The 13,188-nt window shown below is 39.4% G+C and overlaps 1 protein-coding gene across 1 annotated transcript in view; it reads right to left on the bottom strand.

The window, feature by feature from the left end:
* CPLANE1 (ciliogenesis and planar polarity effector complex subunit 1) overlaps positions 1–13,188 on the bottom strand; it is a 128,388-nt gene that overhangs the window by 16,537 nt on the left and 98,663 nt on the right. The window contains exons 45-49 of the mRNA XM_007447916.1: positions 10,210–10,375; positions 8,108–8,166; positions 7,488–7,655; positions 6,313–6,440; positions 2,995–3,084 (exon numbers count right to left, since the gene is read on the bottom strand). Coding sequence (XP_007447978.1) covers positions 2,995–3,084; positions 6,313–6,440; positions 7,488–7,655; positions 8,108–8,166; positions 10,210–10,375 — 611 coding nt within the window. The remainder of the gene's footprint in view (positions 1–2,994; positions 3,085–6,312; positions 6,441–7,487; positions 7,656–8,107; positions 8,167–10,209; positions 10,376–13,188) is intronic.

Below are 13,188 nucleotides of genomic sequence, written 5' to 3'. Positions count from 1 at the left end.
GCTCTTTTGGATAATCTTCACATCTGTAAGTGAGAAACAGGTCTATTTATCTGGATCCCCAAGGCAGCAGCTTTCCAATAGCTTGCTTCTTGGATTACAGGGAGAAGGGTGGCAGTACAAGAGGGCTTAGGGATTCTTCTTTTGATTAGACCCAAGGGTCTGAAACAGAAATAAGGTTAACATCATCCTGTAGCACCTGTGGTCACCAGTTTAGAATCCAATGTGAGGACTGTGCTCTAGTTGAAAAAGGGCTGACTTTTTTTTCTGCTATTTAAAGACACCACTGAGTATTTTGGGGTGTGAAAGTTTCATATTAAAATAATTATTTCAGTAAATATTACTAAGGAACGATTTTTGAAAAACTGTGAGAAAAAATATCTATGAATGCACAATCGGAATGCACATGTGAACACACTGTGTTTAAAAAAAAAAAGCTGGTAAAACAGAAAAGGTTGAGAATGAGGATAAAAAGAAGAGAAACAGGTAGTTAAGCAGTATTGTAACTACAAGGGTAGGCTGTCCCTCCAGAGTAGATGGAAACAACGGAGGCGGGGTGCTGAAGTTGTTCCTTCAAGTCTTCCAGGTATGATAAGAGATTAGCAAAGACTGTGACCATTAACTAATTCCACCCCTTTCTCCGCTGTAATTAATTTGGCATCTGATCTTTGCTACTCTTGTTTTGTCAAATGAACATAATTACTGCCATCTAGAAAGAATGACAGATCATCACCAAGTCGGCTGATACTAAGGTTAATAAGCCTACATTTTAGGGTAAACTTTTACCTATGGGGAATCTACAAACCTTGAGAGGCTATCACTGGCTTTCTCTCACCTTGCTTTACACAGGGATGGCTTTGTAATTTCCTTTGCTTCAGATCAAAGTGCATTTCTCTAGATTTATTTGGGATATCCAATTTTGACATAAAAATACAATATGAAAAAAATTCTGTGAAACAGAGCATGTGCAAAGCTTCTCCAGGTGGGGTGTTTCTACCCCAACATGGCCAGGGAAAGCTTTCTAAGGTCAAAGGTAAGTGATATATCAAGAAGAAACCCCACAGTGGAAACTAGTGGGCAAGTGCACCAGATTCCCCTAAAGTAGCATCTTTCTCTGTAGGAGAGTGAATGCCGCCTCTGTTTCTTTATTGCCAAACAACTCTATAGAGTCTTGCCTGAGGAGTCTGAAACTGAACAGTAACCCTGAGTCCATTAGCTCCACCTCCCCTAGAAGAAAACCCTGCTCCTCCTCTTGCCCAACCTGGGCCAATTATTAGGCTACAGTCTAGACAAACACCCAAGCTAGAAACCTGGAGTCATACTCTCAGGGGCTGGACACTGGACAATGAAAGAAATACTTCTCTTTGCCTTTATATGGGCAAGGCCTCATGCTAGGTCATAACTCACTTCAAGAACACAAAACCCTGAGTCTCTGGAGGCTTCATAATACAATACAAAGATACATATAATTTCAGCTATTTTCAGGGGTAACATTGTATTTTGGGGCGTTTTATCTGTTAAAATAAACATTGCTCCATATTTGCTTAGAAAAGAATAAAAAGCTATGGGGTATTCTAAATTAGAAAACATCTTAACAAAAGATTAAAATGAGAGACTCTGAAAGAAAAAAACTAGCCTGGGATTATAAAATTAAAAGCACAGGAGGTCTTCCCTGGTGGTGCAGTGGTTGGGAGTCCGCCTGCCAATGCAGGGGACACGGGTTCGTGCCCCGGTCCGGGAAGATCCCACGTGCCGTGGAGTGGCTGGGCCTGTGAGCCATGGCCGCTGAGCCTGCGTGTCCGGAGCCTGTGCTCCGCAACGGGAGAGGCCACAACAGTGAGAGGCCCGCGTACCACACACACACAAAAAAAAGCACAGGAAATGATGCTTCTAGGACTCAAATTAATCCCAGTAACTGGAGGCTTGGGTTTTAATGCATACAATGGGGGAAAGTATGGAAAGGACCAAGTAGAATTTCTGAAAGGTATAGCCACCGACATTAAGACTTGATAAATGAGTTAAACAGTAGGTTAGACACAGCTGAAGAGATGTGATGTAAACTGAAAGAAGAATCTGCCAAGAAAGGAGACAGCAGTGGAGAAGGGCATAATAACAGGAACAGATTAATTCACATCTCTCATCATTTTTATGGTATATATGAATTAGTGTTTTCATCATTATTCCCATCAAATTTAGTTCTTTAATTCCACAGATACCTCACTGGATTAAATGAGATCATGCACATAAGATGTTAATACAATGCTTGGCATCAAGTAAGTTCTCTATAACTGCTAGCTGTTCTTTCTATTGTTCTAAGGGGATTTGAGCAGGCCACTTGGCTTCTCTATACCTCAGCTTCCTCAGCTGTAAGATGGGGATAAGAGTTGCCCTGACTATCTACCAGGGTTGTTACAGACAGCTAATAGGAGGATGAATGTGAAACTGGTTTTTTTGTTTGTTTGTTTTGTTTTTTTCGTACGCAGGCCTCTCAGTGCTGTGGCCTCTCCCGTTGTGGAGCACAGGCTCCGACGCACAGGCTCAGCGGCCATGGCTCATGGGCCCAGCCGCTCTGCGGCATGTGGGATCCTCCTGGACTGGGGCACAAACCCGTGTCCCCTGCATCGGCAGGCAGACTCTCAACCACTGCACCACCAGGGAAGCCCTGAAACTGTTTTTTAAATTGTGGAGAGTAACAGCAGTTGAGGGGTGGGCTCGGGGAGATGTTGGGGACTGAGATAATGATGTATAATTTCCCTCTCTCTCCATCAGAGCAGAGTTAATTGGGCCAAACTTATGGGTCTGTGTGCTCCACGGCTCTGTGATCACAGCACCTTCCTGAGTACTTGATTTTATGTTCAGCACTGTGCTTATTAAGCCCATTACCACCACCTAGCCACATTCTTCATACTGAAATCCATACTTGACATTTCTAAGAGTGATTTATGATTTTAAAATTTTTAGTATAAGCTCAAGAACTTTCTAATCTTTATCCCATACCTCTTCGGACGGTAACTGGAGACTGCACAGCCTTTCTCACTGCCACTTTGGCTCCACCAGCTTTCTTCTGTATGGTAAAAGTAGCAGTTCCTATAAAGACAGGCGAACTTCTTTAGCCTTCCATATGCACCTTTCATGTTGTAAGTTCTTTGAGGACAGAAATTTTCTGCTTAGTAGGGGCCCAATAAATGGTGGTTGATTTGAACCAAGAAAGCAAAACAAAAGTGCAGATGAAGGAAGGGAAAGTCTACTTTGAGACTTGGTATCCTTATAGCACAACCACAGACCTTTCTCATATGGCAAATGTGCCCTGGCAACTGGAAAAGCCAGGCATATAAGCCTATTTCCAGTAAACACCTAGACAAAATGTGAAGAGAATGATCAACTAAGGTTTCTTAAATTTCAGGATTAGTAGCAACTATTCACTGTTTACGTTATGCAAAATGTTTTATTTATGATCCTCAACAGCTCTATGTGGTAGGATTTAAAAAACATATCTGAGAGCACAAAGTAAGTGGCAGAGCTGGGCTATGAACCTAGGCCTGGATGATTTCAAAGGCTAGACCTATTATTTATGCTTATAATGCCTCTCAGATACTTACCATATAGTCCTTATATATTGTTTTTGACAGAATTAAACACAAAACAAGCAAAAAAGAAAGAAAGAGAACTCTTAAATTTAAGTTTGTGCACGGGGCTGAAGAAGTTAGCCAAAAACTGTATACTGCTTTATAGAAGACAGATAGTTGGGGCTTCCCTGGTGGCACAGTGGTTAAGAATCCGCCTGCCAATGAAGGGGACATGGGTTCGAGCCCTGGTCCGGGAAGATCCCACATGCCACGGAGCAACTAAGCCCATGCGCCACAACTACCAAGCCCGTGCTCTAGAGCCCGAGAGCCACACCTACTGAAGTCTGCGCACCTAGAGCCCGTGCTCCACAACAAGAGAAGCCACCTCAATGAGGAGCCGGTGTACCACAACAAAGAGTAGCCCCTGCTCGCCGCCAACTAGAGAAAGCCCGTGCACAGCAATGAAGACCCAACCAGCCAACAATAAATTAATTTAATTCGATAAATAAGTAAAAGACAGCAACATATAGTCAAACTCAAAGAATTTTCAGGAAAACTTCTTTTACAGAAGAACTGCAGGGAATTTTTAAATCTTAATGGATCCTCACTTCCCACCTGTGCAACAACTAAACTTGCCCCAGCGGGCTCATGTTGTCTGTATCACTGACTGGAAGAGCCCGGTTTCTCCCACTGCCGCTGAATGCTATCAGGGGAATGGCTGGGTTCTGGATGTGGCAGAGGCAGTCATGGAGGTCAGTGTGTTCACAATCTCTCAAGTTGCCTCTCCTACCTTTGCCTTGGAGGCCCAGGAAGCTGAGTGACAGGTCAGCTCAGATAATAGTTAGGCATATGGTGTTCTATGACACAGTATAAATACTACAATACCTGCCCATTAATACTCTTGAACAATAATTAGTTTATAAATAGCTATTTTTAAGCATAAAAGCTAAATAGCCTTTTTTCCCATTTATCCAGTTATTCAATTATTTCATTTGTTCAATGTGAAGGGGTAACACAAGATGTAGAGAGTGTTGCTACCCTCAAAACATTTAGTCTATCCTGGGACATAACCAAGTTTATAAGTAACTACAACATAAGACCTGTTGCAGTAGTGCCTCAAGAAGGGCAGAAACACATGACTGAGGGTTCAGAGGACAAAAAAAATAACTATATTAGTTACCAATGCTACTATTTGTCTCTAATATTCACAACTACCATGCAAGTTAAGTATCAGCCAGTTTAAAAATGAAAATATGGATGTTAAAATTCACTACACTGGGTTGGAAGAGCTAAAGAATTAAAATTAGGGATGTCTTCCAAGACACGGAGGGGAGGCATTTAAGGTATAAGGGAAATTTTCAAGGCAGGAATGGGAGCACACAGCACGTGTCTGGAAAACAAGCCTGCAAATGCTATGGATCATCCGGATTATATGCGGAAAGGAGGCTAAGGAGGCAGAAGGGGAGGACACCTTAAAGGCCAGGGAGAGGGTTTGGACTTATCTGTGTGGGGTACGGGTCACTGAGGACTTCTGAGTCCCTGGGCAGCAGGAGCATCTCATCAAGCATAGCTCAGCAAGGACAGGTAAGGGGACCAAAGAGGGCCAAGGCCTCAGCCCAGCCAAGTGCAAGGTAACAATACAGGCCTGACATTGGACAGGCCCAAGAAAAAGACGTATTTCCACATAATCCAAGATTTTTCCATCTGACATTAAGAAACCATGATTCAAGTTTAAAATCTTTTCCAATTTTGGATATTTCTTTTATTTAATTTTGGTAAATGTATTAGGTATAAAATAAAACTTAAAAAAAATTTTAAATGGTTACTATTTTGAAATTCTAGTTTAGAAAAGAACAGTGTTTTCTTATTGTAATTCATCAATCAAAAGCAAGAGTTAACCAAGCTATAAAGTTCCATCAAAAAGACTGCAATATATGGATACTTCAATTTTCTCAGTTAACGTGCATACTAAAGTTCAGGTTCTAGGTGTGGAGGCTCTAGACCCAGACTGGGTTTAAATCTAGACTCTACCACTTCCTAGATATCTGATTTTAGGCAGTTACTGCAACTTTCTCTGCCTTGGCTTTCTCTTGTTTAAAATGGGAACATAATAGTACCTTTCTCACAGAGTTGTAATTCAGGTGCTTAAGTGGAACCTGGCACATTAGTTATTATTATGCATTCTTAGCTGTACATATGTATACTACATGTTAACTATGATTATACATTTTTAAACAAATAAGTATGTTTTACTTTAGTAATCAAAACCCACATATGGCAAAATGAACTAAAGGAAGGCTAGTAATAAATAACAAATACTATATCTTCAAATGTGGCAAAGAATATTCGAAAAGGGTAAAAACGATACTATTTCAACCTGTGCCTGTTCTATTCCTACTCTACTATATATCCATCCTGAAATCTCTCAGAACTTGATTTGTAAAAATGCCTACATCTTTAGCCACACAAAAGAAACAGATTCCCAAATAAGTCATATCACACAGAACTGACTGTTCAAATTCTATTACAAAAAGGCCATTAGTTTAAAAAGATTCCTAGGGTCTTCTCATTTCAAAGCAATAGAACAAAATCCCAGTACCGCTAACTCTTTATCAATCCCTTGCGTTCTGTTGAAATGGGAACTGCTTCTCACTAAGATTTACAACTTTTACTAATGAAAACACAACTCTGGAGACAAGAAAGAATAGGTCCAAATTACACAAGATAAAAAAGAAGTTTTCAGTCTTACCACATGGCCAAGGTGAGCCTTGAGTTTGCCCCAAAAGTCTCCCCTTTTGGGTATAACTTGGTTTGATGGATATATATCTGACTTTTCCAGGTCTATGTATTGGAAAATTGTGATCATGTCGATTCTCTCTAAAGTAGAAATTACACAGTTATTATATTCCTAGAATCTTCTATCAGTGATAATCTACAATATTTCAAAAGATGTAAATTCCAGCTCAGATTAATACATTCATTTTGTACCTCAGTGATGCATTCAGTGTATAATTCTCCTCATATCTCAAGCTTCACTCATTTTTTTTCCAAAGAAATTGTTTTTATCTCTCTATCCATTTCAAATGCTCTATACATTTGGCAGTTATTCATGTATTAAATACCATGCATTATTCTACGAAATATTCGAGGGGAGTCTCTGCTCTTTTGATTACACCCCAAATTACACACACACAAGTAATCTGGTTACGTCTAGCTTTGTGTCGGGTAGCATTTCCTCTAGGCTCTTAAGTTACATGATTATGTTTACAATCCTAATCAATTATTTTGCCAAAGGTGGTAATTTTTAACAACACTATACTGTCAATTCGTTTCCTCCTTATGGGTCATTAACAAATATAATTTTGTGTTTGTTTGCCATATACAAGAAACTTTACACTTGGGTACTTTTCTTTAGTATCTATGTTTAATTAATTCTTGCCTAATGAACTAATATCCAAACCTAATGCAGGTCATTAATTTAAGAAGAAACATATAACAATATCTACAACTGAATCAGCAATAACTGGGTGGGAAGATGAGGAAGAAGTGGTAAAGCTGGTGATGACTATCTGTTTCTACAAGAATGGAGCCAAGCAGAGAAAGAGGGGAGCAGTTAGGAGGCAAATTACAGAAGGAATTATTAACAAAAACTACAGAAAAGAAGAAAACAGGATTGAATGGATATAAAAATTGTATTAGGCATACAGAAGTGCTTTGTTATATCTTAATTAGACATTTAATGCCATTTTTGTCTTTTTCCTTGGTGATTAAAACTAATGAAGACCTCATAATTATGGCACCATTTTCCCCTTCACTTTATTATCATAATTCAGAACAAGTCCACTGAACTTGAGTCACAACAGCGCTTCACACTTATCATGCCTGACATTATCTTGCCAAATGACGTGCCAAACCTTGTCTTACCCTCTTGGAGAAAGGGAGCGTTGCCTTCTGGGAATTTGAGCAGGTCTGGGTTTTTTAGGCAATGGTTTCTGTGCAGTTGCTGGAAGCTGTACTGATTCAGATAACAGTTCATTCATCAGACTGTATGCCTGTGAGATTCGACGACTATAGTGGTCAGAGAGTAGCAATCTTTAGAGAAAGAATTAAACAACATTTAGTAAAAGAGTCACTTTCAGTTCATATTTCTAGAGGGAACATAGTGTTCAAAGACCACCTAGCATTTATTTTTTTCAATGCATTTCAATACAAATTCAAATTTCAGATTTCCGAGGTATTATTAAAGGCACCTGTAGTTATGGCCTTTGGGGTATTTTCAAAATGCACATACATATCTGGATTGGGGGAGGGAGGGGAATAGCAGAAATAAAGTATAAAAATTGAATGGAATAAATAATATTTGAAAGCAAATTCCGAAAAAGGCTATTGGAGTCTAATTATTTTCCTTGCAGTTAGCTACCATAATTTTCTGTTTATCAACAAAAATGGGACTACTATGCAAACCGGAATCCCTAAGGCATTATCTATGGCCTTGAGTGAGCAAGCAAGAGAGAGAAGGACCAGGGTGCAACCACCAAAATCACCTGTCTTTTTCGTGCTTCATCTTTTGTCTCAGCCTGATTTCCCTTGAAGTCATGTAAAACTGCACAAGAAATAACCAGTTAGTTCATTACTGTTCAGTTCAAATAATTAAACCATTATGACCCTTGGAAAACATGAAAATTCCACTAATATATTTTAATAGGAAGTTAAAACATAATTTTGTTATTTCGTAAACAGTACAAAACACTGTCATAATTGATGAAGCTTCCTACCCCAGCACAAAATATGAAAATGTTAAAGCATCATGTAATTAAAATAAAATCCAATTTAATAAATGGAATGCAAAGTCTATTTTAGTAGTTAAACTAATGTATTTTCTCAAAAGGAGAGATCCTTATCAGCTGCATTTAAAATGGAAAATAGGAACATTTTAAGGATGGAGACACCCATACTTTGTCTTATGATTAATCTCACCAAGAGCTTGGATGATAAAAGCAGAAATGAGTCAGACATTTAAAACCATCACTTTAATGTTTTAAAATGTTTACCAGAAACCTACTATAGTGGGTTCATTGTGACTTGTAAACTCCTCAAAATGTACGCACCATGGGGTAAACTGGCCAACATCAGCTATATATGTCTTATTCCAGAACATTAAGAGTTACTGTTGAATTACTAATGAGGGTAAGTCCTTTCACATACAATTGTGTATACAAAAACGTACGCGCAGAAGTGGATTCACTTTCTCAAGGTCCTATACAGTAGTCAACAATAAATTTAAGGTCTTATTGATTTCTGATAAAAATGAAAACGAAAATTTTAATTACATTAACCTCTCACTAGTTCCATACCTTTACCCAAACAGAAGCTAAAAATAAACAATTATCTGCGGTACTGAAGGAGATGTCACAAAGTCTATGAACAAAACAGTCCCAATGCCCTCAGTTCATTTATTCTAAATTTGGATACAATTCCAACCATCTGGGGAATCTGCTTGGCTGAAAGGGAGGGTGATATGCAAACTCATCCTCCGTGGGGTAGAAGAGCACATATATACACACACACTGTAAGATTCTGGTCTTCGAGTAGCCCTGAAGGTCATTACCATGTCCCCAGAGCTATCAACAAAATGTCATCTAACATCAGCATGCTCTCTCCAGACACAGGTAAGTAAATTACACTCTTTAAATAATAGTTCACCTACTTTTGCACCATTTGGTGCTGAAATGTGACAACCTTATCTGGAAAATTCACTTACAGAATATGTTCTCCTCATGATGCTGAAAAAAGATGAAGCGCTATTATATTTTATTTCAGATGACAAAGTAAAAGATAAACTATAATCCAAGTGTAATCTAAATGTGAGTTTCACAGTTATGTAATCATCAAAGGAACACTGCTTTGTTTCACCTTCTGAAGAAAAATACTTCTGACCTGGCCATGGTGATGTCCATAGTCAGGGCTCAGGAAACGAATGTTGACAGTTTAAAGGACAGTTGAAACACACACACAGAAGTGCCACTTTTCTGTTGGTTCATAACTGGACCATACTTTAGTAGATTTTTTTGTAGATAACTTATGGAGAGAAAATTGATTTTTAAAATAGCTTTACTACACACACAGTTGTTCAACTGCCACTGACTTTCATTGAAAATTAAGGGAGTGACTCCAACTGGTCACCCAACCCCTCGACCTCTTCATTTGGTTAAAATGCTAGAGCCACGGGACTTCCCTGGCTGTCCAGTGGTTAAGACTCTGTGCTCCCAATGCAGGGAGCCTGGGTTCAATCCCTGCTCAGGGAACACCATCCCACACGCAGCAACTAAGCGCCCGCACGCCACAACTAAGACCTGGTGCAGCCAAATAAATTAATTAATAAAAAAATAAATAAAATGCTAGAGCCATAATTAGCCTCAGGGAGAAAAAATAATCTAAAATAGTTCAATAGAACACGGTTTGTAGAATTCCCTGCTACATTTTGTTAAGGTAATTTCTTAACTTTTCCAGATGTAAGTAAAATGCTGACTTTTCTATCAAACAAAAAGATGCATCCACATTATGTTAATCCTTTTCTTGAATACTTACCAGGAAAAAAATTACACATATTGTGATAATTCCATTACCCTTGATACTGCAGACTTACTGGGTTGCTCCTGGGGCAGAAAGGATGATGTTCTTGCCCTCTCTTTTCTGCTAGCTGATTTAAGTACTCTGCCATTCTTTCTTTTCGTTTTCTTTTCATCCAGACTTGAATCTCTTTTCTCTCCTTCTCAGTTCTTTGTGGACGTCTACCAGAGGAATGCTGAATCCTAAGAAATTTAACCAGCAGGGCATCACCTGATGTTAAATTTGTTATGGAGATGAAAAGTATCACAACTAAATACTGTTCCTCTGGACAGATTCTGCCCCATCTTGAAGAGTCATACACTCATGATGTCTAATCAACTTGCTACAACCTGTCCCATGAAATCCACTGACAATGATCTCAGGTCACTGACAGCCTCTTCAGTCTTCATCTTACTGCACTTCTCTATAAATTTGGTACAACTGGCTTCTCCTTCCTGCTTTAAACTCTCTCTTACCTGGGTCTTTCTCTAACTCTCAAAACATGATGCAGCCTCTTAAACTGGTGCCTTTCTTCTCTGCGCACCATGAGATATTAATGTCTTTAAAGGTTCTGGTTTGGATTTCTTCACTTATAACCTATTTCTGGACTATCTCAATCACTTCCAAAACTTATACTACAGAGATGACTTCTAAACTGATACTTCTCTGGATCTGGCCTCACGTTCGTGCCCAGGCCGCACCTCCCAAGGACCAACCCGAGCTAACAACCGAGCATGGCAGGGATGTTGTGGCTGGCCCCGATCTACAGAGACAGGACTCCTCTGATGGGCGATTCTGGCATGATGTCTCACCACTGACCCAGCTGAAACACGCTTAGAGCTATACTATACTCTGGGATTGCTTACCCAACCCTCTCTCCTTCACAGGCAGGGGTCAGAACTGCATTGGGGTCTGATGCCTCGCCCCACTTCTGATTTTTCCCTTCACAGGCATTTCTCTCAGTAAATCTTTTGTACATCTAATCCCATCTTGGCTTCTACACAAAGAGTACTGAGAGTGGCCCAAAAAAACAGGTGTTGTAGACGGGGATTTGGGGCAGACTCATCACCAAGTATGCGAAGAAGACACCATCCTAACTGGAAGATGGGTCATGCATACATACGATGTGGCTGATACTGAACACCTGCTTTCCTTCTGACAGACTGGACTCTTTGTACATGCCAGGCAGAGGGTACCCTACCCAACCAGCCCCCAATTAATCAATAAGCCAAAAGGCATATGTATCCCAAAGAAGCATTAGTAGAAGAGGCAGCCTTTATCCTATCAGGAACGAGTTCTGGGCCCAGGAAAGGCTACAAGGAAAAACATTTTAACCTAATGTTCCAAGGAAAAGCTATTTAAAATGTATTCTAAGGGTTCATATTTAGGGTAAAGTACTATGAAATAAATCATTAACCCTTCTAAGAAGAAACAGGATTAAATCTATGTTGTACTCAGGGTGATGAGACCTTGGGAAAACTCAAAGGATACAGATGTGCTGTATTAGATAAATAAACCAGTCTATATATTGGAGGAGGGGGAGGAATGACATACACACCACAAAATGTATTTACGAAGAAAAAAAATCTATTTTAAGCTTTAATTCGTTTCTTTAAAAATGAGAAAATTAGAAATCAATTAGAAATCAAATACAGGAAAAACAAACTGTAAAAAACAAAAATACATGGAGGCTAAACAGTGCACTGCTAAATAACCAAGAGATCACTGAAGAAATCAAAAAAATTAAAAAATACCTAGAAACAAATGACAACGAAAACACAATGATCCAAAACCTATGGATGCAGCAAAAGCAGTTCTAAGAGCGAAGTTTACAGCAATTCAAGCTCACCTCAAAAAACAAGAAAAACCTCAAATAAACAATCTAACCTTACACCTAAAGCAACTAGAAAAAGAAGAACAAAGAAAACCCAAAGTTAGTAGAAGGAAAGAAATCATAAATATCAGAGCAGAAATAAATGAAATCGAAAAAAAGAAAACAATAGCAAAGATCAATAAAACTAAAAGTTGGTTCTTAGAGAAGATAAACAAAATTTATAAACCTTTAGCCAGACTCATCAAGAAAAAAAGGGAGAGAACGCAAATCAATAAAACTAGAAATGAGGGCTTCCCTGGTGGCGCAGTGGTTGAGAGTCCGCCTGCCGATGCAGGGGACACGGGTTCGTGCCCCGGTCCGGGAAGATCCCACGAAGGCAGGAAGAAAGGTCAATGAAATTAACTGGTTCTTTGAAAAGATAAAATCAACAAGCTTTAGCTTGACTAATCAAGAAAAAAAGAGATCAGCCTCAAATAAATAAAATCAGAAATGAAAGAGAAGTTACAACTGATACCACAGGAATGCAAAGGATCATAAGGGACTACTACAAGCAACTGTATGCCAACAGAATGGACAACCTGGAAGAAATGGACAAATTCTTGGAAAGGTATAACTTTCCAAGATTGAACCAGGAAGAATTAGAAAATATAAACAGACCAATCACAGGTAACGAAATTGAAACTGTAATTAAAAATCTTCCAACAAACAAAAGTCCAGGAAGAGATGGCTTCACAGGCAAATTCTATCAAACATTTTGAAAAGAGTTTTAACACTTATCCTTCTCAAACTCTTCCAAAATATAGCAGAGGGAGGAACACTCCCAAACTCATTCTACGAGGCCACCATCACCCTGATACCAAAACCAGACAAAGATGTCACAAAAAAAGAAAATTAGAGACCATTATCACTGATGAACATAGATGCAAAAAGTCCTCAACAAACTACCAGCAAACAGAATCCAGCAACAGATTAAAAAGATCATACACCGGGCTTCCCTGGTGGCACAGTGGTTGAGAGTCTTGCCTGCCGATGCAGGGGACACGGGTTCGTGCCCCGGTCCGGGAAGATCCCACATTCCGCGGAGCGGCTGCGCCCGTGAGCCATGGCTGCCCCCGCCTTGGGGAAGGCCACAGCAGGGAGAGGCCCGCGTACTGAAAAAAAAAAAAAAAAAAAAAAAAAAAA

Source organism: Lipotes vexillifer, unplaced genomic scaffold (assembly GCF_000442215.2).
Source record: "Lipotes vexillifer unplaced genomic scaffold, Lipotes_vexillifer_v1.1 scaffold1706, whole genome shotgun sequence".
Classification (NCBI taxonomy): domain Eukaryota; kingdom Metazoa; phylum Chordata; class Mammalia; order Artiodactyla; family Lipotidae; genus Lipotes; species Lipotes vexillifer.
The sequence above is the reverse complement of the archived record's forward strand: the minus strand, read 5'-3'. Positions and strand labels throughout refer to the sequence as shown.